The following is a 26,115-nucleotide window of genomic DNA, read 5'->3' on the forward strand; positions in this document are numbered from 1 at the left end:
ATTCGGTAAGCAGCACTGCTTGGAAAAAGTAGCTGTTGTCGATGCCGGCCGGCTGCGGTGTCGTTTGTTTTGGGAATTTCAATTTACAAATTTGTTTTCAATATATTTTTTTATTATTATTATTAGCTGAATTCTGACGTTTAAAAAAATTGATAGATTAAAAAAAAAAAAAGACAAAATAGTTTATTGAACTGAAAGGTACGTTCGACAAAAGGTTCAACCGTCAAGTAATGTATGTTCATCACGTCAAAGTTTCTCTTAACTGAAATGAGATTATTTGATTGTTGCATATTTTTTTATAAAACCATTTATTGTTTTTAGATTTTTTTTTGATAATTGAGATTCACATATAATAATTATCTTTATGTAAAATTAATAATAAAAAAATTTAGATAATTTAATAGAAAACTATGTTATTATTTAATCATTATTAACTATCAATTTCACTTAAAGGCAATTATCCCAGAATTTTTAGTGTTAATCTTTTATTTAGAATTTTTTGTGTATTTTTTAATGTTTCAGCTGTTACTATTTTAATAGTTTATGTTATCAAAAAAAAGATCAATTGATCCACTTTTAAAGAATTTATAAATAAATGGCAGCTTAAATGGTTAATAAAAATAACAAGTATATTAAAAAAGAAGAATTAAATAATGTAAACTATATTTATAAAAATAATAAGTTATAATTAGTAATTACTAATTATAATTATAATTACTTTTATATTAACGATGTATTTTTTCTTAAGAAAAAATAATAATCAGTTAGCATAACATCATATATAATGAGATTGTTAATAAATAGTGAAATATATATTTAGATTGAAACTTCTACCCAAAATTAATACACTGAAAATATTTTCATCGGCCAAATAAATAAAGATTGGAAATTGTAAAGAAATGTTAAAACATATTTCTATTAGAGTAGTGTTTGGAGTCTTAATTTAGCTTTTTAATTAATACTTAAAAGAGTAAAAAAAATATAAATATATATTTTATCTTTTAAAAATATCAAAAAAAATAATTTTTTATTTAAAATTAAAAATATAATTAGGTTGATGAATTTGGACTCATTATTTTTCCTTTTATTGTACCTGGGGATCTTGTCATTCAAATTAATACTTCAAATGTTGGGTTATATAAGAAAGTAGATTAAAAGGATCATATGCAGACAATGCAAGTAAAAGAAAAGGTAGATTATAAGGGTAAAATATAATACTTCGATCTCTTCCAATTTATTTTGTGTTTTACTTGGTAATGATTAAACTATTAAAGAGTCATGAACTGATTTTTATAACCTCTAATATCTATTATAATATATTAAAAAAATACTTAAAATAGTATTACAGTGAATGAATGATATATAAATTTTTATATTTTATATAAAATTATCATGTCATTTATAGTATTAATATAGAAAAAAATATTTATCTTATATTTATATTTATACTACTATAAAAAATAGCATTTATATAATAAATTTAGTATTAATCTTATAATTTTACATATTAAATTATCTAACTTTACAAAAAAAATTAAAAAAATAATTCATATCAATTTTCTAAATTCTAATATTGCAAATCCTATTTGAAAATTTTTATTTTATAAAAATTTATTTATTTATCTATCTATTTATTAATTTATTTATAATATATAAAAAAAACAAAGAAACAATATTGAGAAATTATGTTTCTTCTAGCTTACAACATTGGATAAGTATAGTAATATTAAGAGACTTGAGACGTTTTTCTTGCAATTCTTTGGTGGATATAAAGACAAAGAAAAAAGAAGAGAGAGAAAGGTAAATAGGTTATTTTGACTTTTTGATTTGTCAATATTTAAATTTTTAAAAATTTGAAAATACATTTAAGTTTTTGACATTTTTAAAATTTGGACATATCAATCTCTTGAATTCATTTGGGTCTGTCAAACTCAACGAAAAAATAATAACTCGACCTGGTTGATACATATATACACGCGAAAGAGTTTAAACTGAACAAATTAGACTCAAGATCGATATGTCCAAATTTTAAAAAGATTAAAAACTTAAATATATTTTTAAATTTTTAAAAACTTAAATATTTACGAACTAACAAATCAAAGATCCATTTATTCTTTTCTCAAAAAATAATACCATTTTTAATCGTTTTAGTCCTTGATCTTTTTGACAAGCTAATTTTTCTCATTCGTAGTTGGAGTAATAGCTTCCTCCAATCTCCAAGAATAAAAATATTGTGTGTCACTCCTTCTCTTAGTAAGAATTGGATTACGCCTTCTTTAAATTCTTGTAAAATAAATTGGGATGCAAGTGTTAATGTTGATTGCGAGACAAGTGATTTTGGTTGCATAATTAGAGATGGAGATGAAGGTTGCACTAGTGCCCTTCCTCCATCTTCAATGGTCCGTTGTAATTTTGTTGTTATTTGGAGAAGGTTAGTTTTGACTTGGGAAGCTAGGTTGAAGGATGTCACATCATGTTAATTCAAGAAGAGTGTTCTGATAAGCAAGTTATGTATATATATAGACATCATCTCAAAAATTTGGAAATTTTTGCTTTACAATTGGAATGTACACCTTGTTCCTATTCTTAGATAAGCTAGTAGGCATGAGTATATTGAAGGATTGGGTCCTTGAAAGGAGCTTCACACGAAGATGATGAAAGATGCTGTTGATCATGTTTTCTCTTCTTCTTTTTTTTTCTTTTTTTTTTTTGTTCCTTTTTTTTATTGTTAAGTCACCAAAAAATATATATATAATTATTGATTTCAAAGCTTGTTAATGACTTAGAGAAGAGGAATTGAATCTAAGATCTCTTATTATTTCACTTTTAAACTTAATCATCAAAACAAATTTGAAATAAAATTTTACAATTTCTGGTAAACAATTATGCAAGACACAAATTGGTTTTGTCTCATAATATAACGTGAATAAAAAATAGAACAAAGAAGAGAAGTTTTTGCATTACCTGTATTTTGGTTCAATTATTAATGTAATGTGACTTACATTCAGTTTTCACTACAAATAATAATAGAACTTTTACTATAATTTCTAAAAATTACATTAACCAATTCTTTATAATACTTCCTAATCCTATCAAGGAACTCATGAACTTTTAACCAAAGCTTGTTTCGACTAAGCTCCTTAACCTAAATTCTCGACAATAAGTGCTTACTCAACTTAATACGAAAAATTTCTCAAGCTCATGACATAAAATTGAAAAATATCAAAAGATTTAGACTTTTTTCATTAGTCAAACAAATTATGGGTCTAACAGTTAGATGTCAAATACTGATCATGTCAAGATGGCTGTTTTGATTGTCCTAGAAACAAGAATTCTGACATTTGGAAGAGTCTTTGCGACGCTTGAAAAATGTTAAAGAATGAGTTTGTTTGGTGTATTCAGAATTTGAACAAGAATTTTTTATTTTTCAGATGGAGGAGAGAAGGACAGGTATCTAATAAGATGAATTATGTTCAAATTTTTTATTCGAATTTCTGGATATCTGGTCAATTGGTAGGTGGCATTGGAGATTCTTTATCTCCTCTATCTCAGAATCTAAAAGGTAACATTATTTCTTACAATCCAGATATGTAGATGGGTTTAGAAGTGAGTTGGTATTGGTCTAGAGCTGTATCCAAAGTCTATGACTCGCGCAATGGTTACTTGTAGTTGTCGAAGCAGCTTTTTGGCTGGAAAAAGTGAGAGAATTGACTTTGACTTTAGCGTCAGTTTGTTCCGAAAAAACATAAATTTTTAGCTTGACTGTGTTTTAGAGAGACTCTTCATATTGCAAGTTCGCGTCAAAAGAGAGATATCGACATTGGATAGTTGTCCAAGATGTCTTTCTTATCAGGCGCTGTTCTCCCTATCCCATCACTTTGTGATGTGGCTAGCGGCTAAAATGGCGTACCCGAACAGCGTGACCCCATTTAAGGACTACGCTATCCTCGGTGATGATGTTCTCATCACTGATGGTAACGTTGCGTCGCATTACCGGGAGATCCTTAGTAAGCTGGGCGTTCAGATATCTGGATATCTGATAGTAAGTCAATTACATCACATACTGGATGCATTGAGTTTGCTAAGCGATTTTGGGTGAAAGGAATGCAGGTCGATTTGACCCCTATTTCCGTATGGGCCCTAACCGGAGTGAACAGCTCAATTGGTCTGTGTGTCGTAGGTGAAAAGTACAACGTTTCTAGTATGAACGTTTTACAAAGACTTGCGGGCGCAGGCTATAGAGTCTGTGAACGCCTAATGTCCACCCAAAGTCAACGATGATCAGTTTTACATTGTATTTGAGATTCTCCGAAAATTCAGCTTGTATGGCATATGTTGGATATTTATTCTCATCCTCTAAATTTAAAAAACTGATTCTTGTATCATAATAGAGAGTATTCATTCAGGTTCTTTTTAGAACTTTGGTGTACATGACGAGCAGGGACGGATTTACGTTGGGGAGTGTGGAGGGAAGTGCTCCCGTTAAAATTTTATAGAGTTATATGTTGTATATAAGATAAAAATTTATTTGCCTCTCCTCAATAAATAAATTTGACTCCACTTTAATTTTTTTAAATTTATCTCTGTTTTCATAATGCATAAAAAAGATCTCACTATTTTATAATAATATCATATTGATTATAAAAATAATTAAATAATAATAATAATAAAAAATAATTAAAAATTAAGTCAGTAATTTAAATTTAAGTACTAAAAACATAATTTTTTATGCTCTCTAAAATTCTAATTTTCTTGTCTTGTTGTTTGTTCTTGACTTTTTGTTTTTTAGTAAGACTCATAACTTCATTCTTTAATTTCTTTTAATTCAATTAAAGATTTATTTTTATTTTTTTATATTTTTTAATTCGTTCAATTATTTTGCATTTTATTTTATAGTTATATTATTGTATATTTTTTATTACATGGTTAAATATTATTAAATAATAAGATTTATTAGTAATTTAAATTTTGAAATATAATACTATTAATGAACAACAAAGGACAGTTAAAATGAAAAATAAGATCCAAATATATGAATATCTATAGATGTTTTTTCTTTTAAAGTTTGCTCTAATTTTGTTAGTAATAACGACATCAATTAAAAAAAAAGTTTAATTATAAACATTATAAAGAGCCGATTTCGTAATTTTATAAAAGATAAATTTTTAAACGATTATTTAGTGACATGTATAAAAAATAAAATATTTTGTATTAACAATAAAAAAATATTTAATTTTTTTAAAATATAAAATTTAAAAGAATAAAATTCTAAGTTATATGTTATTATTTAAATTACCATATAAGTGTTTTAATTTATTAGTTAGATAGCTAGAAGATTAATTATATTTTATAATAATAAAATATAATCATAAAATTATTATCATGTTATATATATTTTGCCCCATTAATAAAATTTGGACCGTCACTTACGATGAGTAAAGAATATTGGCATCGTTAATCTTCAAGAAAATTGGCCTTAGAAAAAAATGAATGATCTGGTTTTAGTTTTAGAAAATAAATTTAGGAGTATGTTTGAATTACAACGTATGTTCCTCCATTTTATTCTAAGTGGTTCTTAGAATTTTTCATACTTTTAAGATTAATTGATATGCTAATTATCTTGATTCTGGTGATAATGTTTGTTTTACTTACGTCATCAGAGATTGTAATGAGTGTTAACAAAATGGGTGTTTAAAATGATTGAGAGTAGTAGTATTCTTCAAGTGAAGTTGTTTGTTATTTAAAGATGTTATCTCTTAGCTTAAAATATGTGTTAACAAGATGTTTGTGAGATAGATTGTGTGAAGTCATTTAATCTTGTTACTAATAATCAAAATGACTTTAGGTTTATTGATACGTTGATGCTCAAAATAAGAAATATCATGTATTCAAATTGACGTGTTGATTTCCATTTAATTACGAGAGATGTAAATACGGTGGTAAATACAATGATAAAAATATAATAAAATCACAATTTTATTAAGTGGAGGTTTTCTTTTTTTGAAAGAAATTTGAGAGTTATCTTAAATAAAACTGCTCATCTATTTAAGTAGCTTTTAAACTTTTTTTTAGTTTATTTAGTTAAAAAAAAGTGACAATTAAGTCTTGAAAATTTTAATTTTTGATTAATTAATTTTAAAAAAATAATTTAATCCTCTAAAACAGTAAATTACTGATAATATTAATTTATCACGTAAAATTTAAAATAATACTTATATGTATTATTTATTATCGTGACGTATTTATTTATAAAATATTATTATATTTTACTTATTTTAGTAAGTTTTGTAATAAATAAAAAAAATAACAAAATATGTATCACATTATCTATTAACAAAAGTATATATATGTTTATTATTTATTACCATAAAAAATTTAATTATTATTTTTTAAAAAATTAATATTTGTTTGTGCATCATTATTTTTATAAATCTTTTTAATAAAAAAATCTTTTTATTTTTTAACGTGTTTGACAAATTTTTAATAGTAAAAATAAAAATACTAAAAAAATAAAAAAAATTTTTAAAAAATTATAATTTACATATTTTTTAAAAAATACTTTTTTTAAAAAAATATTTTTCACATAATAAATAAAAAAAAATACATTTATATTATTATATTCAAATATAATTAATAAATAATTTTTTTTACATAAAATATTTAAATATAAAATTATTTTTATTTTTACATAAAATATTAAAAAAAATAACTAAAAAAAAACTTTTCTTATAAATTCACACAAACAAACCCTTAATTAGTCCGAACTCCGAAGCTTAAATTGCTTCGGAATTTAATTGTCGCTTTAAAGTATATAAACTATACTTTTTTCCCTATGCGAAAAGTGTACGCGTGGGACGAACAAAACTCAACATATCCGAGGAAGAGAACAATCAATTGTGATTTTCGTTCTCCACTTCACTCCTCCAAGTCTCTGATGGTCATTGATGCCTTGTCTCCACTGAATCCTAAGCGGAGAAGGTTCACCAACGCTTATTCCATGGTAACTCTCTCATCCTCCTAAGATTCTTTTCTTCTTTCTTGCCTCATGATTTTTTATTTTTAATTTCGCTTATTTCAAGAATTTTTCCTCCTTTTCTTTCTTTTTTAAAGCTTAATTTCTAGTTTTTCTTGATTTTCTTATCCAATTGATTTATGTTACGATCTGGCTTTGCTTTGTTTTTTGCCCATCTTTGTTTTTCTCATTTTCCATAGGTTTGTTTAGAATTCTTTTCATTTAATCCTCAAAATAATTCTAATGAACAAAAAACCCTAAATTGTTGATCACAGAGTGCAAAATTTGTGAAAGAAATATGAATGGTTAATGGTTTAGTACTTTATTGCAAAGTTTTAGTTTTGAGGCGATCTTTTTGAGGGTTTTTTTTATTTTCTAATTTTTTTTAAATCATCCCAATTAGATAGCCACATAGCTTTCTAAACAAAATACCGGTTATGATCTATGAAGTATTGTTGCATTTCCACGAATCACCATTCCACCTCTTTGAAGCTCTTGATTGAAATAATCTGAAAATGCATCTTTTAAAGCGAGGGTGTGTACAGATTATCTTATAATGTATGATAAGAAATAGGGATTGTTGTATCTTAAAATACCCTAAACTATTGTTTACTTTATGTTAGTTTATTTTTTTTCTGCTAATGGTTGGTGCAACCCACTCTCCGCTAGCATGAAGTTTTGAACTTCTCACCTTAGCTAAGAAGAGTCAAATCTGAATTAATTCATAGCCCTTTTTAGCTTCTTTTGTTCGCCTTGATTTCTTGGATTTCCTGAATGATTGGTGTTGCTCAAATTTGGCTTCATTTGACATCTCATTTCCTTCAAACCTTATGCTTAATTGCGAAATTCAAATTGAAAGTTTCCTTATTGGTGCCTGTAAGTGGGGCATTGGGATGTGTCCTTAAGTTTAGTCGGTAATAGGAATGCAAAGCCTATTGGCTATTGTATAAAATTTGTTCATGGTGAAAATATGGGTGTCCTAGGTTCTGTTCTGAATGCAGACCACCATGCATTAATATTTATTCAAAATCTATGATTGGCCTTATAATATTGAAATAATGAATTAGAGAATCCACAATTCACTTTTCCTATTCTCTGAAATAATTAAGATCTTTTGAATCATAACTACTGTTCCAATACACATGTATCACAGGTATCATTTCCGAGTTTAATATACTGTGCCAACTTCTTGTACACTCATTATTTTGATGATGTTTGATTGCTTACTCAATTTGCTGTTTTTTGTCTGTTCTTTCTGAATCGTGTTTTATGGCAACAGGCCAATCTTGCAGATATGAATGAAAGGTTTGGGCGAGAGATTCGTGTTTTTGAAACGTCACCAGTTTCTCCATCATTAAATGCTGCACCAAGTAACGGTATATTTTAGCAATCACGTGAATTTAAACCCTCACTTATTGACTTTTCTATATATAATTTTCCTTTCTTAAACTTATATTTTGTGATGGTTTTCCAGAAGGAGATGAGACAGATGACTTCTATGAGTTCACCCCAGAAGACTATTACCGACTTCTAGCTACTAAAAAGGAAGGTAACAATGATGAAATCATTTTATGACTGAAGAAGTAACACAATAAAATAAGAAGTTAAACATAAGCATTAATTTCCATATTTCTCATTATAGTTAAAAGTTTATCTAATATATGTCAAAAATTGAAAATTTAAGACTTAATGATTAGTTGATGATCAGTATTCCATTTTACATGCCCCATTCATTGGTCATAAGTACTATGTCATACTGTATTTTTTGTATTTTTTGTATTCCAAGAGTCCACTAAAGAAAATTATATTATTCCACCTTTTGTAACTGTGTTCTGTTTGCACTTGATGATCAATAGTGATGACAGGGAAATATGAAATAATAACCTAACTACCTAAGTACCTTACAAGAATTGCACACTGCAATTTCCTCGCTGTGATATTGTTATATAATTATATTAATGATTAATGATGTGCAGATAAATTCTTGAAGACTCGAAAAATCCGAGAAGCAGAAGAGGCAGCTCGTAGGTCAAGAATAACGAAGGTAATGGCTACCTTCTTTTTAATGGTGGAGAATTTTGGTTAGTTGCCTGTATAGAATTTTTTTTTTCTTTTTATTCCAAAGAATCTTAAAATTTTCATGAATATTAAAATTTAATTCATATCAACAAGAGTGAACACTAACAAGTCAGTTGTATTTGATCTTGTTGTAGGCTGTAATTCGAGTTCGTTTCCCTGATAATCACACATTGGAGGCTAACTTTCACCCATCAGAAACCATCCAGAATTTAGTTGATCTTGTGACTAAAGTGATTGCGCAGCCGGAGCAGCCATTTTATTTGTGTAAGCAATAACGAATTGATCTTCTATATATGATTAAATATTGAATGAGTTACACTGATAGTTTGTAATGATCTGTAACACAGTTTTTTAAGGTCTCTCAATTTCTTTACTATCAGATTAGCTTTTCCTAACATCATCTCCTGTTAAGTGCTAACTGAACTGAAACACAAATCATATGCACTTTAATTATGCAGATACCACACCGCCTAAGAAGCTGATCAAAGACATGTCTCAGGATTTCTACACTGCTGGTTTTTGCCCTGGTGCCATTGTGTACTTTTCGTACGAGGTTCCAAAAGGTGTGTTTCTATTGTTCGAATGACCATTTTTTAAAACATTTGTGTTATGATTTTACCACACAATAATTATGCAAGTTCTATGCGATCTTCCTTTTGTCCCACTTGAGTAACCGACCACACAGGACAATTATTTTGGTAAACCAAGAATTTGGTTTCATTTCAGACATGTAAATTGAAGTGGTTATTAAGATCAATATGTATGGCTTGTGCATTAGTTATCTTTGTTAAGAGTTTTCTCATATATATACTCATATGTATCTTATATTCCTACTCTAACTAGCAAATAAAATGAATATTGCATTTAGAAATATTAGTTTGGCGTTGTCCAAAGTTTTTCTGCATCTATCCAATCATTTTATTCTTACGCATACAGTGAGGATTGCATGTAAGATTTGTGCAATTTAAATGACACTCGGCGTCTATGCTTACTGCTAGTTATCTTTAACTCCTATATAATGGGGTGTACAACTTGTCACAAATTTGATTACCTATTCTATATCATTAGGAAATTGATCGGAACTTTTCAATGGCAAAGAGGAAGTTGAGAGAAATTGATAAAAATTAAGGAATAGAAAAAAGAAAAACTTGAAACATGTTATAAATGAGAAAAAAAATTATTTATTTTAAATGTAAACTAAAAAAAATGTGAATTGAGTTGAACCCTCAAGTTTTTTCTTTTTCTTGATTTAAATTTTTAGTCTTTTAAGGGTTATGAAAAATTTAATCCTACTTGGTTTGTTCACCTCTCTTGATTCCAATGTTATGTTGTAATTAGGTGATAACACTCTTGTTGGCTCCTACTTGGGTGAAGATATCATGGCCTTGAAGGATTTACATGTATCTGCTGATCAAGGTCAGCAGTCACAGCCTGTGCAAGTGGAACCAGAGTCTGTAGTGGCACCACAACCTCCTCCTGTCGAAGAGCGAAAACCGGCTGAGAAAAAGCTTGTTAAACCAAAGTGGCTAAAAATGTGATATCATTGTTCCATAGTTCCCATGGTTGTTTCTATAGCACAATTCACTTGTGCTTAATTTATACCATGTATAGTGGTTGTTCATTCTGGTCTTCTGGAGATACTTTTTTATGCCTTATTTTACTTTCTAGTCTTGATATCGGTCGAGTATATGGATCTTAGTCAAGTGTATCATGCTAAATCCAATAGTATGCAGCATAGTTGTTTCTTCTCTTTTAATTCACAGTATACATAGTTGTTTCATCTCTTTTAATTCACAGGATACCTTTCCTTACTATGTTTCTTTGTAGATAATGTTTGAAATACCTTGGTGAGAAAAAGTCTCCCATAGTCCCATGATCTAGTTATGTTCTGGTGTTAGGTTAATTCCCCTGATGAGAAATGATAAGATAACCCCATCTTATTGTTGCACAAGAGGTGCCTTAGTATTTATTTGGGGAAGGAGGAGGGTGGTTGAGAAAAATGTTGATGGAAGTGTCAAAGAATGAGAAAGAAGATGAAGGTGAAAAGCGGCAAAATTGGAAAATAAACTATTGAGTTGTTAATGTAGTAGATTTGGATTTGAATGGTAAGAATAAAATTGAAATTTAATTTACAAAGTTTGGATACAATTGAATTAAATTAAAAAGGTAGAGACAATTTTGAAATTCTAGACAAATTTTAAGAAAAATAAATACATTTTATCCGATTATAACTTATTTGTCAATATTGCTTTATATTATGTATATTTTTAGGTAGCGTGATTGTATTTGGTGGTCATAGATTGTATTTGGTGGTCATAGATTGAAATTAAAATTCAAGAGTACTGAAATTTTTGGGACGGATACTAAAATTTTAATATTTTTTTTGAAAATATTTTTATTTAACTTTTTAAATTCTAAATTTATCTCTCAATTTTTATATTTACTTAAATTAAACATAATATTGGGACATAACTTAGTTCATTACGTTTTACATCAAATATAATACAAATATTTAATTTAGTCTCTATTTCTAAATCTCAATCTTAGTCTTTCTTTCGTAAGCAATTTTAGTTTTCATGTTAAATTCTTTTCAATTCACTTTTCAATCTACTTCTAAATTCTAAGCTGAATTGTTTAGTATATTAGTACTAAAATGATGCATTACGAGATGGATTTATAAAAAAAATACTTTCTACAATTTTATATTGAAAAAGTTTATTTGTATTTTTAAATACGATTGACATTCGTATAAAAAATTAAAAATATAATTATTATTAATTAATTACATATTTTAATTATTTTTAAAAGTAAAAAAAAGGGTCAAATTCAAGTTATGGGATATATGTTTCTAAATAATAAAAAACATTTAACCTATATTCCCACTTTCTAGTCTTTCTAACTAGCAATTTATATTTTATATTGTGAGTTGTAAATGGTTATAATGCAATGAGTAATCTTGAAAGTTGAAAAAGATTATCCAAAAGATATATACTGGGATAGAGAGACAGAGACGAAAAGATTGAGATTGAGAGATAGAGACAGTTAGAGATTGAAATAAATTTTAGTATTCTGTTTGGTATAAAGTGGGAGACAAAAATTAAAACAAGAATGAAATTTTAATTTAATTTGCACAAAGAGTAAAATTAGAATTAATTAATTGAAATGAAGGTATTTTAGATATAAAATGTTATTAAAATTTCAGTCTCCATCTCTAAAAATTTTAGTCTCATGTGTCTCCACCTTTTGGAGGTACTAAAATACTGAAATTTTGAAAATAGAGACAAAAATTTTAATATTAGTTTCTGATCCAACAAATATAATATTAAGTTTCAATTTCCTCAATACCTCAAAACAAACACAAACTAAAGCAGATTCAGCCCAGTTTCAAACATTTATTATTGTCAATATATTATAACTCAAAAATAACATAATTTTTCTATTTAAAAATTTCGAATTTGAATTTCATCGGTTGAAAACTTGAAATCCAGCAAAAAAAATCCGGTGTGTGAAAAGATTGTCTAATCCATTAAAAAAAAAGACATTTATTATTATTATTATTATTATTATTATTATTATTATTATTATTATTGTGGTGAAAAATTGACCTCAATCACATCGTTAATACTTAATACACACAGAAATCAGAACAAAATCTTATAGCCATTCTCATTTCTTCTCTGTTCGTTCCTCCGCTGCTTCTGCTCTCGCCGTCGCCGCCTGCGCCTCTCCGGGTAACCGCTCCACCACCGCTTCTACTCTCGTTCTGCTGCTCGTGCTTCTCCAATCTTCACTACTTCTACTGCTTTGCTGCTGTTCTCGCCACCGCTCTTCTGTTTCCGTTTCTCTGGTTCGCCAGCTCACCTCTTAAACTTTAAAACTTACATTTTGTGATTGTTTTCCAGAAGGAGATGAGACAGATGATTTCTATGTCTTCACCCTAGAACACTATTACCAACTTCTAGCTGCTAAAAGGGAAGGTAACAATGATTAGATCATTCTATGGCTGAAGAAGTAACACAATAAAATAGGAACTAAAAATATAAGCATTTGGATCTTTCTCATCTTTAGTTAAAACCTTATCTAATATAAGGCAAAAGTTGAAAATTTAAGAATAAATGATTCGTTGGTTATCGGTCATAAGCACTATGTCGTACTGTATTATTTTTTTTATTCCATAAGGCTGCTAAAGAAAATTATATTCTTCCACCTTTAGGAACTACGTCACGTTGTGTTCATGTGAAGTTGATGGTTGAAGATCATTTGATGATAATTTAGTGAAAACTTTTTTTAATTGTCTTCGTAGAAGTTGATAGTTGAAAATCTTTTGATGACAATTTAGTCAAGCTTGTCAAATTATCTAGCGATTCTCAACTATCACCTTTATGTTAATTGCATGTGAGTCTTCACCAGAAAACGATAATAACCTAACTACCAAAGTACCTTAAAGGCTGGCGTAGATTGTTCAAGCATTCTGGTACTGTCAGAGAATGGGGTCAGGTCAATGGCATGTTGAAAAGAGGTGCTTTAGCAGTGAATCTCCCCAATCAATGGATCTCGAAAATGGACCTGAAACTGGGTCACTCTCCATAGTTGTGCTTGGTGCTTCTGGTGATCTTGCTAAGAAGAAGACATTTCCAGCATTATTCCACCTTTACCGCCAGGTTTTAATTCAATAGCCTCTAATTTGTGTTGGAATCGATGATAATTTCTCTTTTTCTTGGTGACCTTTTAAACCAATAACTGTTATGAAGTTTGGCGGTTTCTTTTGTAGGGATTCCTACCAGCAGATGAAGTTTCTATTTTTGGATATGCAAGAACAATAATCTCTAATGATGAATTAAGAGAGCGCCTACGTGGGTGAGGTTTATTTGAAAAAACTCGATCACTGTATTATTTTCCTTATCTAGAGTGGAAAAAATGTTGATGTAACTTGCTTCTTTCAGCTGATTCACAAATTGTAAAGTAATGTAAATCATTTGATTACTTGAATGAATAATAAAGCATATTTTCTTGATACTTATGTTTATATTAACTGAAATTTTTCAGCAAAGAGCTTTCTATGATTGTTATGTTGTGCATGCGCTGGTTGTTCTATTATGACTCAGTCACATTTATCTTCCATGCCTTCTTAAACTAGTTTCAAGTATAATAAATAATTGGAGTTGATTGTGAGTTGACATGCAGCTATCTTGTTCGGGACAAAGATGCTTCCTCTGAAGAGTTGGAGGTTGTAGCAAAGTTTTTGCATCTGGTAAGCACCGGCCATTGTGCATCATTTTATAATTTTTGGCAGTCTTATCATAAAATTTACCCTTCTGATTGGTCAAATTTTCATTCTCTTTTCCTCTCATCTTCCTTTTAGATCAAATATGTAAGTGGCCCATACGATTCAGAGGATGGCTTCCATTTGTTGGATAAAGAGATTTTGGAGCATGAATCTTTGAAAACTAGTGCAAAGGGTTTATCTCGACGGCTTTTCTATCTCGCTCTTCCACCTTCAGTATATCCATCTGTTTGCAAGATGATCAAGACTTGCTGCATGAACAAATGTAAGATCTAATGATCTCTTGCTGGGAATGTGCTGCAAATGTTTTTGCAAGGAAAAAATAGGCAACCCTGTATGGCATAGCATAACCCCACTAGGGTGTAGTTCTCAGTCAGACAACTATTATATAGATTGAGAAGCAAGTCAACCAACACTAATCTCTTCTTTCCTTTGATTGAGTAAAATGTTAAATGTAGATTACTTTCCTGCATGATATTTTTCTAGATAATAGTGGAGTTAGATTGAAGTTATTTCTATGTAGTGGGTTATGTTTTTGGCATTTGAAACTAAAGAAATGAGAATGTTGTAGGGATGAGAATATTGCAATGGATTAGCGAAAAAATTGGACAAGATCGGGTTAGAAATAAAAATATCAAGAGAAATTTGGTCTGACACCTAATCTGATTTGTGAAAAAGATGGTAAAATAGGCCTTATATGATAAAGTAGAATAGATGAAATCCAATACCTAGAATACAAAATCAAGCATCCCATACCACTTGATGGGAACTTTATGCACCTCATAATACCCAATTCTCTAACACTTTCCCATGTTATGCTCTTAATATTTTTCACAGCATCTACTATTGCATTTATTGATGGGTCACATCTATTTCAATTTTATAGCTGATGGTGGATGGACACGTGTTGTTGTTGAGAAGCCATTTGGTAAAGACTTAGAATCTGCAGAGCAACTCAGTACCCAGATTGGGGCATTGTTTGAGGAGCCTCAAATTTACCGTATTGATCACTACTTGGGAAAGGAACTAGTACAGAATATGGTACTTAATGATTACATAATAGCTTCTTGTTTACTTCATGAGTTCCACCTGATCCCTCCTCATTTGACTTACATTGCCAGTTAGTACTTCGTTTTGCAAATCGCTTGTTCTTGCCTCTTTGGAACCGTGACAACATTGCTAATGTGCAGGTGAGAAAGTGCAACTTTGGGTTGAGGTTTAAAAACTTGAATGAAATTAAAGAGGAACTGTTAGTTGGGATTCACAATTCATGTTTTATAGTTTGTGATCATATCTATCAATTGTTAATGAGCATGCCAAAATTCACCCCATCTGTCCATTGTTACCTTTTTCAGTTACTGCATTACCCAACATTGGTGTCACCATCTTAAACTTTAGAATGTGATTGCTTGCTATTTCGCAGATAGTCTTCAGGGAAGATTTTGGAACTGAAGGCCGAGGTGGATATTTTGACCAGTATGGGTAAGTGGATTAGTTTATTTCAATTCTTTATATTAAGTTATTTGGTTGTATTTTGTTGTGTAATGAAAATCCATGGCAATAATAGGTTTTCAAGTCAAGTGATGTTAAGAAAAACAAGTTTCTGCATACATCAATTATTGCTTTCCTATATATGTCTATTTTTAGCTTTTTATTTGACATGTTGTATATCTATTGTAATGATGAGAAAACTACAATTTATTAATATTCTACTTCATTGTGGCAGAATTATTCGAGATATAATTCAAAACCATCTACTTCAGGTGAGGCCTTTATTGTAGAATAAAGTAGATTTCACATCGCCATGGTGTAATGTTAAGTGGTTGCTTCTGTCCAGTAATCAGATGCAACAATAGTGCTTAACTTCATTCCCCTCCATTCTTGTTATCTCTCTTGAGGATGCATTTGATAGAACAAAATAGTATTGGCACTTAAACTTCAATACTTTAAGTGTTGATTTTCAAGCTTGTATTGGTAATGCATGAAGGAAATTCATATAAAGAGCCAAATGTGTATTTGGGAAAACTATTAAAAATATCAAATTTAAATTTTATGTAGTACATAAATCTAAAAGGGTCTGTTTGGAACCTTTTGGAATTGAAATTGAATTCATTTGTAAATCAATTCTTTGTTTGGAATGGATAAAAATAGGAATTGATTTTATTTGTAAATCATATGGGTTTACTTTATAACTTATCTCAGATCCTCTCATTTTTGGGACAAGAATAGGACAAACGAAAGTTTGGGACAAAATTGAGACTTGAACAGAGTGTTTGGGATAAAAGGATACTTTACCCTAATTATTAAATATTATACTAACTGTAGATATATGATAGGAATCTTTGTTTGGTTGGGGGGGGGGGGGGGGGGGGAGACAAAACAAGAAGAGTGATGAGGAAAATAAATAAGAAACTAGAATAAGTTTCAGGGAAGGGGTGATCTGAGAAACTTACTGCAATGTTTTTGTATTTGATATTATATGATTCTCTCCTCATTTTAACAATAGGGATTTTTACTTTCATGCAAATTTTGTGTCTTATTTGTGAACTTTATTGCGTGTAATTATGTGCATCTCCTTACACTCTCAATTTCTCAATTTGAATGGTAACGGGGATATAAATGATGCAGAGAGTCAAAATGGCTGACTTACCAGCCCATTCCAAATCCCCCCCCCCCCCCCAAAAAAAAATTTCCATGGGTCAAATGGACCTACAGAAATTCAATTAATATATGTTGTTCAAATTCTATGTACAATTGTTTTTTTGTGGTATGTATTTGCAAAGAGAAAAAGAAAAAATGGCATGTGATGATAACTTAACAAACCGCTTATTGATATACTGATTTTGCAGTGGTGACAACTGACAAGTACAACATAATCCACTTATCTGATGCCAAAGATTTAATTAGCTCAATTTTAATCTCATGTTTTAGGGGTTTTTTTTTTTGGCCTTCTGGTACATGAGAGTATAATATATGAGGCTTTAGTTGATCATTTTGAATTTTGGTTTTTTATGTATTTTTATATTTACAGAAGATGTATTTGTTATCATGTGCTTATTTATGATGTAGTATATTATTTTACTATAATCTAGTTATTCTAGTTGAACTCCGGTTAAACTGGTTGGATCTCTGAACCCTGTAGCTTGGTAATCTAAATGGTTTGATGTCCGGTCTAGTTTTAGGAACCTTGGTTTACATATTCCTCTATTTTATTGCTATTTTATACGATGGATCCAAGATATTTAAACCGCATGACTTGTGATACGGTATTATCTCCAGTTTCATCTCTAGAAACATTAAGTGTGTTGCTGATGGTGAAAAATAGTTTCATCATTGCATGTTCTATTTCTTTTTTTTCCTTTTTATTTCAAGTATTGAATTAAATTATCAAAGTGGCACTAGGAATATTTCTAAGTGTACCTAAATCTTTCTCTAACCGGTGATTGGAAAACTTAATAATACTTTCTTGATGGACTTCACCGTGATTTTTAATTTTGTAATAACAAAATTTTCATTTTAAAACCTGGATATGTCAGGCATTAGTTCACACAGTAAGACCTATTAAATAGTCTCAAGCTACTCCAGCATTTTAAATCCTACATTTATAAGCTGAATATGATAACCTTGTTTATTTTCCTACAAGATCAGGTTTTTTGCTTGATTGCTATGGAAAAACCTGTTTCTCTCAAGCCTGAACACATTCGAGATGAGAAAGTGAAGGTTTGTCTCGTTCGGCTAAATTAATGTGGAAACTATAAGTATATTATTTTGTTCTGTAATTTATTCTGTCTTTCAGGTTCTCATATGAAGTAATCATGGTCTGTACAAACATTTTGCTCTCGTGTTTTCTGGTTTTATGTATTTATTGTGCATACTATTACTCAACTGCAGCAAAGTAGGGTATTTTTATAGTTAATATCTTTCCATGTTACACTTTTTTTTTGTTTATCTTGAATTTTTCGGTTCGTGTTTTAGATTGCTCCTCACTTTCTAGTTATTTGAAAATACAGGTTCTTCAATCAGTAGTTCCTATTAAAGATGAGGAAGTTGTCTTAGGACAATATGATGGCTATAGGAATGACCCAACCGTACCTAACAATTCAAACACACCAACTTTTGCATCTGTTATTCTCCGAATAGACAATGAAAGATGGGAAGGTAGGAGAATAACTCCAGCATTATTTTCTAAACTAATTTGCATTACAAGTTTAGGAAATTCTCTTGGCCTCCCTTATATGCTGAATGTTTAGCAAATAACATAATGGTTGACATTCTCTTAGGGCTGTCTGCATGTATATTTTCTATTCTTTGGTATATATTTCTGCACATTTGATCAATTAAATCACAATTAAAGACATTGATGGTGAGAAATCGGATTCTTTTAAGCTGTCTCGCCGTTTATGGCAACAGGACCCATATCTCATTTTTTTTTTCATTATTTGTATTCTTCATGGGGGAGTCAGATCTGGTAGTTGGGATCCGGTGAAGATACCCAGCGAGGGTAGTGGGGAAGCTTACATATGGTATGACAATTGACAAGTTGAGTCCAATGGGAGAATGTAACCACTGGTAACTGAGGTAGTGAAATTAACAAAAACAAAGAGCAAGACAAATAAAAGAGTGAAGCAAGATGATTTCACTCAGTTTGCGGACATAGAAGAAAGGAAATACAAGAAAGAAAAGATTATGGCTGTGATGGTAAGAGCCAGCCTCACTCTCCTAGCCTAGCCTTAATTCTTTCCAAAAGTCTGCCTCTCCCTCTCCCTATTTTGCTACTACTTATACTCTCCTCACTCCAATCGTGAAAATCTGTTAGAATCATCCCTACTGACCCTCTTTTACGTTTTTCCCACTAATGCTGTCATGATTCTCTTCCCTTGTCTTTCCTATTCTACCCTCCACTCTCTTCCTTCTAGTGTAATGTAAGGGCAGAGGAGAAATTTGCTTCCCTTTATGATTGGAAGCTTCTATTCCTAATACTTCATTCTTGCTTGGGTACGTAACAGAGAAATTGGTGAGTTAGTCCTCTACATCAATATCCGTAACTCCCATATACAATTGTGAGACATATGATCATAATATGTGGCACTTTATTTGTTTGGCAACTCAACTTCCACAAGCTTTGAAGATGATGTTCTCTCCTTCCCAGTGGTAGAGGCTGTTGCTATTGCTATAGACTTGAGCTGTGGTCTTTTGGGCTTGAAGGTGCCAGAGAAGATTTTAGGTTCTTTGTTTGGCAGATATATCATAAGGTACTCCCTTTGGCGATAACACTTGGCAAATTCATATGGATTATGAGAATTGCCTGCGACTGTGTTCGAGGGCGTTGCAAGTGTGGCTTTAGGCTTTGGAAACTTGATGGCAAGACCAAGAAATGTTTTGTTTCCTGGTTATAGAGGGGAGCTTTTGGTGCTAGAGCCACTGCATTTGTTGTCTACTTGCGGTGGATTTGGTGAGCTTGACAGGCATTCATAACTACCAAGCCACAGTTCTTTTAAAAAAAATGCTCTTATTAGTTATAAGTTTTACCATCTTTTTTTTATCAATTTTTTAAAGAAAAGAAAAGAAAAAAAAAAGGGTACATTTGAAGATTTTGTCCAAATTAAAAGTAAATTGTTAAAACAACGTGATGACAAGAACAAATGTGCATGTATTTGGAACAGTAAAATGTGTGACTAAATGACAATGGTTCTGTCTCAACCATTTTATTAGTAGTAAAGATTATCATTAAACGTCTTTGTGTTAGGTGTTCCTTTCATAATAAAAGCTGGGAAGGCCCTGAATTCAAGAAAGGCAGAGATACGAGTTCAATTCAAGGATGTTCCTGGTGATATATTCAAGTGTATGGCATCGGACCTTTTTGTTAATTGGATTATTTTTCTTCAATAAGTGCTTAAACTTGGAGTTGCATAAATTTTCTTTCCCCCTTTTGGATAAGTAATCAGATATAGGCATAGGTTGTAACTTTGGAAGATCAGGGTATTTTTTATCTTAAAAAAAAGAAAGTATATTTGGCACTTCTATGAGTTTCCATTAGGTAACATTTTATACTGTCAATGCATATAGATTATTTTCTGTTTATAAATCCATAGCCACAACCAAAGGTAACAATTAAGAGGAACATATCTTTATTAGCCACTATGAATCTTTGACAAGGAACATAAATACATAACAGCTGCTACTAGCTTGCCTATATTCTTTAAGTATTTGATAAATCTTGATCTTTTCGTTTTCACTGTGTCTTTTATTCCTGGGTTTTTATTTTCTTATCAGATACTAACTAAGTAAATGCTTAAATTGGTTTTTTAAATTTTACGTATAAGTTAAATTAGTTCCTCAAATTTCCATTGAATTAAATTAGTCCATGACCTATTCATGTTGTTTGACCATGCTGAGTTGGACCTATAGGTAGGATGCAACAAAACGAGTTTGACCATAGTTTTATGGTGGACAATAATGTAGGTCAAACAACATGCAAAGGAAAAATGAGTTAGGGGAGAATTTAAAGATTTGATTGAGGGATCTATTTCATTCATGCATAAAATTTAAAAGGATTAATTTGAACATTTACTTAATCTAATCATTACCACTTGCCCTTGTTTAGGTCAAAAGCAGGGGAGAAATGAGTTTGTCATACGCCTGCAACCTGAAGAAGCTATGTACATGAAGCTGACGGTAAGTTCGTTCTTAAGTAGAACTGTTCGGTTACTTTATTACCAGATTTTTTATGAGAATCTGAGGTTTTATTAACTAAGGAAGGTGAACTTAAGCATAAGAATGAGGACACTTGTTGTTTATATATTGAATAGTATAAACCAAATGTGTTATCCATTGCAGCACTGCCTGTAATCAATTTCTTTGCAGTGAAATTGAAGCTTTGATATATGTGTGTTTAACACTTCCAAACTATTACTTTTGTTCTACCTCTTGTATATGTGAATGAAAAAAATACTAACATGTTAAATTTATTAAGATCTAGACTTTAAATGTTATATAATTTAGGGTTCAATCATTTTATAGGTTCTTCTAGTTAAAAATTTATAATTAAAATATTAACAGTTGAAGTTAAAAACAACAGAAACAAAATATTCTAAAAGTATTCAAACATAACAATGTTAATATGAAATTAGTTAAAAGCTTTTATTTACCATAGAAATGTAATCTAAATATAAAATTTTAAATTAGAGACTTTACTGGTGAAACTATACCTGAGACTAATTAAACCATAATTTAATGATACTTCTTGAAGTGGACTTACTAGTTCAATGTGTTGTAGGTCAAGCAACCTGGACTCGAGATGTCAACGGTGCAAAGTGAACTAGATTTGTCGTATCGACAACGCTATCAAGGAGTAAAAATTCCAGAGGCTTATGAACGTCTAATTCTTGATACGTATGTTGCTTTTCCTACCTCATTTTTTTGCCTTAGCTAGAAGGAAAACGAGTTGAATCAATAATGATCTGATTGGAAATTTGTTTGCAGAATTAGAGGTGATCAGCAACATTTTGTTCGGAGGGATGAGTTGAAGGTAGATTGTAGGAGGATTATTACATTCTTTATAAACTATTGCAACCGAGTCTGTTATGAAATCACTTCTCTTATAAATTTAAACTAATAAGAGGAAGAATATAAATTAGAGTAAATGTCTTTTCTGGTCCCTAACTATTTGACCGACGGACTTCCCACCCCCTAAGAAATCTAAAAACCCAAATCAGTCCCTATCTACTTTGATAAATGTACGTTCCAGTCCTGGTTATGGACCGGAAAAAGCATTTACTCAAAGTAGATAGGAATTGGAACGTACATATATCAAAATAGATAGGGACCGATTTGGGTTTTTAGATTTCTTAGGGGGTGGGAAGTCCATCGGGCAAATAGTTAGGGATTGCAAAGAGTATTTACTCTATAAATTATTATATCTCTTAACGGATTGTTGATTCAAAACTTTGTGTGATCAGGCATCATGGGAAATCTTCACCCCACTTTTGTACCGCATCGACAAGGGTGAGTTCAAACCATTCTCTTACCAAGCAGGAAGCAGAGGTCCTGCTGAAGCAGATAAGTTGCTAGAAAAAGCTGGCTATGTTCAAACACATGGTTATGTATGGTCACCTCCTTCCTTAGAATGATTCAAATATCAATGCAATAATTTTGCAATTTCTTATATTTGTAATCAATATGTTTGGGAAGATTTCATGACATAAAAATATTTTCTCCTGGTGGGTTTGTGTCTCATGAATTTGAGTTGAACAAATATGTGCCGTTGAGAAGGTATGTGTAAAGTGATGTCTCTATAAAGTCAAAAAAGACAAAAGTTCATGTAGCACTGTTTGTTACACCATCTTCTTAAGATTAAATTGATGCTTAAAGGTCTGATTTCATATTTTAATAGGAATAAATAAGGAGTGCTGGATTTTTTGTTTTTAAATTTTATTATATTTTATATGAATAGGTAGTATTTAAAATGATAATTCATTAATCAAGTTAATTATTTTATAAATTTTTTTAAAATAAAGTACAAATGATTTTTTCAAAACCAAAACCGATATCATGTCCAAATATACAATTGATATAATTCCAGTTTAAAAAAAAAATCATATAATTGACAAGAGTTGGGAGAAACAGAAGGTAATAAATAATACTGTGAAAAAATTTTATTTTAATAAATAAATATACATTTTCTCATTATATGAAAAATATAAGAGATTAGCTGTTAAAATATAAAATAATGTTATATATACTATTCCTCTTTCTATTTTTTATTTATAGTATTAAAAGTAATTAATAAAAATTTTAAAAAATGTGATCTTCTATATAATTAAAAAGAAGGGAAGTAAATAAAGTGGTGTAAATTTTTTTTTCCCTAAAATGTTTTGCATAAAGTACTGAGTTATAAAGGATTTGGAATTTAGAAATAAAATGTAAAAAATTGAAACAAATTCTTAACTATTAACTATCATACAAATTAATAATAAGGTTCAAATTAAAATTTATTTAAAATATTAGAAATAATCGAATGAAATTGAACATAAAAAATATTTTAAATTTTTGTCAGTAATAAAAAGTAGGTAAACCACTAAAAATACATTTAAATAATTTTTGGGTTAACAAAAATATTTTTAAATTTTGTTATTGATAAAATTATTTTTAAATAATTTAAAAATGTGCCAAAAATGTATAATTATGATCAAATATAAGTTCCCATAATAAAAGATCGGGATGTAATTTATTTATCGATATTAAAATTTCACTTACTAAATAAAAAATTTTATTTGGCATATCACTTTTTTTATTAATATATAAAATTATTTTTATCATATTTTTAAATAATTTAATATTATTTTTATAGATAATAAAATTTAAAGATATTTTTGTAAACCATAAAATAATTTGAGTGCATTTTGTATCGTTTAACTAAAAGGTAAATCTGCTCTTGTAAAAAATCCAAATCGTTAAACACAGCAGAGATACCCTAGCTTAGACACACAACCCCAAATCTCCATTTGCATCTCTTCTCTGCTCGTTCCTCCGCTGCTTCTGCTCTCGCTGCCGCCGCTGCCCCGCCGCTTCCAGTCTCATTCTGCTCTTCTGCTTCCGCCTCTCCGGTTTGCCAGCTCACCTTTTCTCGCTGCAAGGTGCGAAGTAATACTTCTGTCATTTTTTTCTGCCTTCGTGCCATTTTTTTATTTTTAATGGTAAATTTTATTATCTAATTTCTATATATTTTTGTTTTCATTGATGTTCAATGTGTTGTTGTTATTGCTGTTGCTGCTATAATTTTTATTGACGATCAATTTCTGTAAACAATTGCCGGTGTGGCTTCTAATACATGTTCCTCCGGTTAGTGCCTCGGAGAATTGATAGTTGATAGTTGAGACTCGATAGATGGTTTGACATGTTTGACTGGACCGTTCACATTTTAACTATTACGTTTGACTATATACTGTGTTTATATTTCGTAGGATTTGTATTCCTTCTGAATTTTTTGTATCCAAACTCGAGTTAATTCGTAAACTCAACCCATTCTACAATTTTAGAGTTTAAACTCATAAACCTGTTTCGAGTTCACGAATTTAGCCTTATGATTCTAGATTGGATAGGTAAACTCTCCAGCTTGCTTACCTTAAATGCTCCTCTGACTTAAACTTATCTTTCAGAAGAAAATCATGGCAATGAACCATGTTAGGTTAGTTAGTCGAAATCTTATTACCAAAGAAGCCATTGGAGTTTCATTCCAAAGGACATTTGCCACTGGCAAAGCGAAAAAAGGATCAAAAGGGGGTGCTGCGGATGCACCCAAAGCATCATCTCTCAGCAAGGAAGTCAAGGCAAGTACGGTTGTAGGCGCCAACATTCTCAAGGAAGGCGCCGATCCGAAAATCCAGCCTGATTCTGAATACCCTGATTGGTTATGGCATTTGCTTGATAAACGCCCGGCACTAAGTGAACTGCGTAGGAAGGACATCAATAAACTGCCTTACGAAGATCTTAAGCGCTTTGTTAAGCTGGATAACCGAGCAAGGATCAAGGAGAATAACTCTCTCAAGTCCAAGAACTGATTCAATGGTACATAGGAGAAAGTTGTGAGAATGACAGATCAGAGTTATATCCTTTTTCCTTTTTGTAGTGTTGTGGTTCCAGTCTTCTGGGATTCCTTGGAGCAATTGAAATGAATTACATGTGCTTAAGAGTTGCATGATGTAGCAATCTCGATTGGTTATACCCTTTGCTATTTCTCTTCGTCTTTTCCCCTGTGATCTTTTAGCAGATTAGACCCGATGAACTTTGTTTGCTGTATTGGACTGAGGTATGTCAATAAAATCTTTTTTTGTAGCTTTGTGTAGACCAATTAGATACTTGATTATAAATTTATAATACTTGTTCAAGAGGATTCGTGTAATTTCACTCAAATTTTCGGTTTAGGCAAAGTCACTTGGAGAAAGATGAATGCATGATCGTAGTCTTTGTATTGCATTTAGTGCTATTGTGGGAGGTTGATTTCTTCTTACAAGGGTGGCATGTTAAAACTTTCAAATTTGATATTCGAACCTATCTCTTAGGTACTGCAGTTATGATTAAAGAATGATAATTCTTATAGAATTGTTTAGAATCGGGATGAAGTGGTTGTAGATGATAACAATTTCACCCATTGTTCACTGTATTATGAGAAACATAAATTAGCGACGTTTCCTTCCCTCAACCCAATGAACTAAATAAATGAGAAATCAAATACGGTGAAGCGTGGACACTTTTCGGATTTAATTTTTTCTGTACAGGCTTAGGCATAATTAAATACTATTATGTGTCTAATTTTATTTTTAATATGTATTCTTTAAATCAATTTAGAAATAGGAAAAGTATAGGGTACCAACATACTATCTGCCAACTTCTGCCAACTCTTATTTATATTTGTGTTTCATGGAAGTGTGTTCGTAGATGTGTCTAATAATTAATATATTTTAAATACATATATAAAGAGACACATCCAGAAAATATATCTCTAAAGACATTTCTATTAAACACAGTTATAAAAAAGACATTTTTATTAGACACATCTACGAACACACAATTATAAATAAGAGTTGGTAGAAGTTGGCAGATATGCTGTTGGTAACGTAGCGGAACCGTTAGAAATAATATATATTAAAATAGTTTATATAATTAAAAAATATTAAAAATAGTTAAAAAATTAATTTATATTTTAATATTAATAAAATATTAAAATATAATTATAATTTAT

The 26,115-nt window shown here is 30.2% G+C and overlaps 3 protein-coding genes across 17 annotated transcripts; all 3 read left to right on the forward strand.

Annotated features, from left to right (window-relative positions):
• The first annotated feature begins 6,760 nt into the window (after positions 1-6,760).
• Positions 6,761-10,847, forward strand: LOC112716759 (plant UBX domain-containing protein 1). The gene is made up of 7 exons (XM_025768745.3): positions 6,761-7,000; positions 8,292-8,388; positions 8,487-8,561; positions 8,989-9,056; positions 9,226-9,355; positions 9,550-9,654; positions 10,430-10,847. The coding sequence occupies exons 1-7, from the start codon at positions 6,833-6,835 to the stop codon at positions 10,627-10,629; spliced, it is 843 nt and encodes a 280-aa protein (XP_025624530.1). The 5' UTR covers positions 6,761-6,832; the 3' UTR covers positions 10,630-10,847.
• Positions 10,848-12,671: 1,824 nt separating this feature from the next.
• Positions 12,672-22,698, forward strand: LOC112716760 (glucose-6-phosphate 1-dehydrogenase 6, cytoplasmic). Of its 14 annotated transcripts, none has more exons than XM_025768749.3 (17): positions 12,699-12,822; positions 12,994-13,068; positions 13,539-13,752; positions 13,863-13,948; positions 14,276-14,342; positions 14,454-14,640; positions 15,262-15,416; positions 15,497-15,565; positions 15,799-15,857; positions 16,102-16,138; positions 18,024-18,095; positions 18,386-18,533; positions 20,122-20,217; positions 20,980-21,050; positions 21,652-21,767; positions 21,858-21,903; positions 22,334-22,698. In XM_025768749.3, the coding sequence occupies exons 3-17, from the start codon at positions 13,579-13,581 to the stop codon at positions 22,502-22,504; spliced, it is 1,554 nt and encodes a 517-aa protein (XP_025624534.1). In that variant the 5' UTR covers positions 12,699-12,822; positions 12,994-13,068; positions 13,539-13,578; the 3' UTR covers positions 22,505-22,698. The 14 variants fall into 14 exon arrangements, with proteins under 14 accessions (XP_025624532.1, XP_025624534.1, XP_072061616.1 ...); XM_072205514.1 differs by having other exon boundaries at positions 12,707-12,822; positions 13,549-13,752; XM_025768748.3 differs by having other exon boundaries at positions 12,708-12,822; positions 13,502-13,752.
• A 1,134-nt stretch (positions 22,699-23,832) lies between these two features.
• Positions 23,833-25,208, forward strand: LOC112716762 (large ribosomal subunit protein mL54). Of its 2 annotated transcripts, none has more exons than XM_025768755.3 (2): positions 23,833-24,017; positions 24,533-25,208. In XM_025768755.3, exon 2 carries the CDS (start codon positions 24,542-24,544, stop codon positions 24,932-24,934), a length of 393 nt encoding a protein of 130 aa, XP_025624540.1. In that variant the 5' UTR covers positions 23,833-24,017; positions 24,533-24,541; the 3' UTR covers positions 24,935-25,208. The 2 variants fall into 2 exon arrangements, with proteins under 2 accessions (XP_025624540.1, XP_025624539.1); XM_025768754.3 differs by having other exon boundaries at positions 23,845-24,010.
• The last annotated feature ends 907 nt before the right edge of the window (positions 25,209-26,115 follow it).

This window comes from Arachis hypogaea, chromosome 10, assembly GCF_003086295.3.
Source record: "Arachis hypogaea cultivar Tifrunner chromosome 10, arahy.Tifrunner.gnm2.J5K5, whole genome shotgun sequence".
In the NCBI taxonomy this organism is placed as follows: Eukaryota; Viridiplantae; Streptophyta; class Magnoliopsida; order Fabales; family Fabaceae; genus Arachis; species Arachis hypogaea.

What these genes read in the sequence shown, in the direction of transcription:
- LOC112716760 (XM_025768747.3), top strand. Translation starts at nt 13,579, where the DNA reads ATGGGGTCAGGTCAATGGCATGTTGAAAAGAGGTGCTTTAGCAGTGAA. An exon ending in TTAAGAGAGCGCCTACGTGG is followed by an intron (nt 13,949 to 14,275) that starts GTGAGGTTTATT and finishes GTTGACATGCAG; the next exon opens with CTATCTTGTTCGGGACAAAG. An exon ending in TAGCAAAGTTTTTGCATCTG is followed by an intron (nt 14,343 to 14,453) that starts GTAAGCACCGGC and finishes TCTTCCTTTTAG; the next exon opens with ATCAAATATGTAAGTGGCCC.
- LOC112716762 (XM_025768755.3), top strand. Translation starts at nt 24,542, where the DNA reads ATGGCAATGAACCATGTTAGGTTAGTTAGTCGAAATCTTATTACCAAA.
- LOC112716759 (XM_025768745.3), top strand. Translation starts at nt 6,833, where the DNA reads ATGCGAAAAGTGTACGCGTGGGACGAACAAAACTCAACATATCCGAGG. An exon ending in TCACCAACGCTTATTCCATG is followed by an intron (nt 7,001 to 8,291) that starts GTAACTCTCTCA and finishes TTATGGCAACAG; the next exon opens with GCCAATCTTGCAGATATGAA. An exon ending in GTAGGTCAAGAATAACGAAG is followed by an intron (nt 9,057 to 9,225) that starts GTAATGGCTACC and finishes ATCTTGTTGTAG; the next exon opens with GCTGTAATTCGAGTTCGTTT.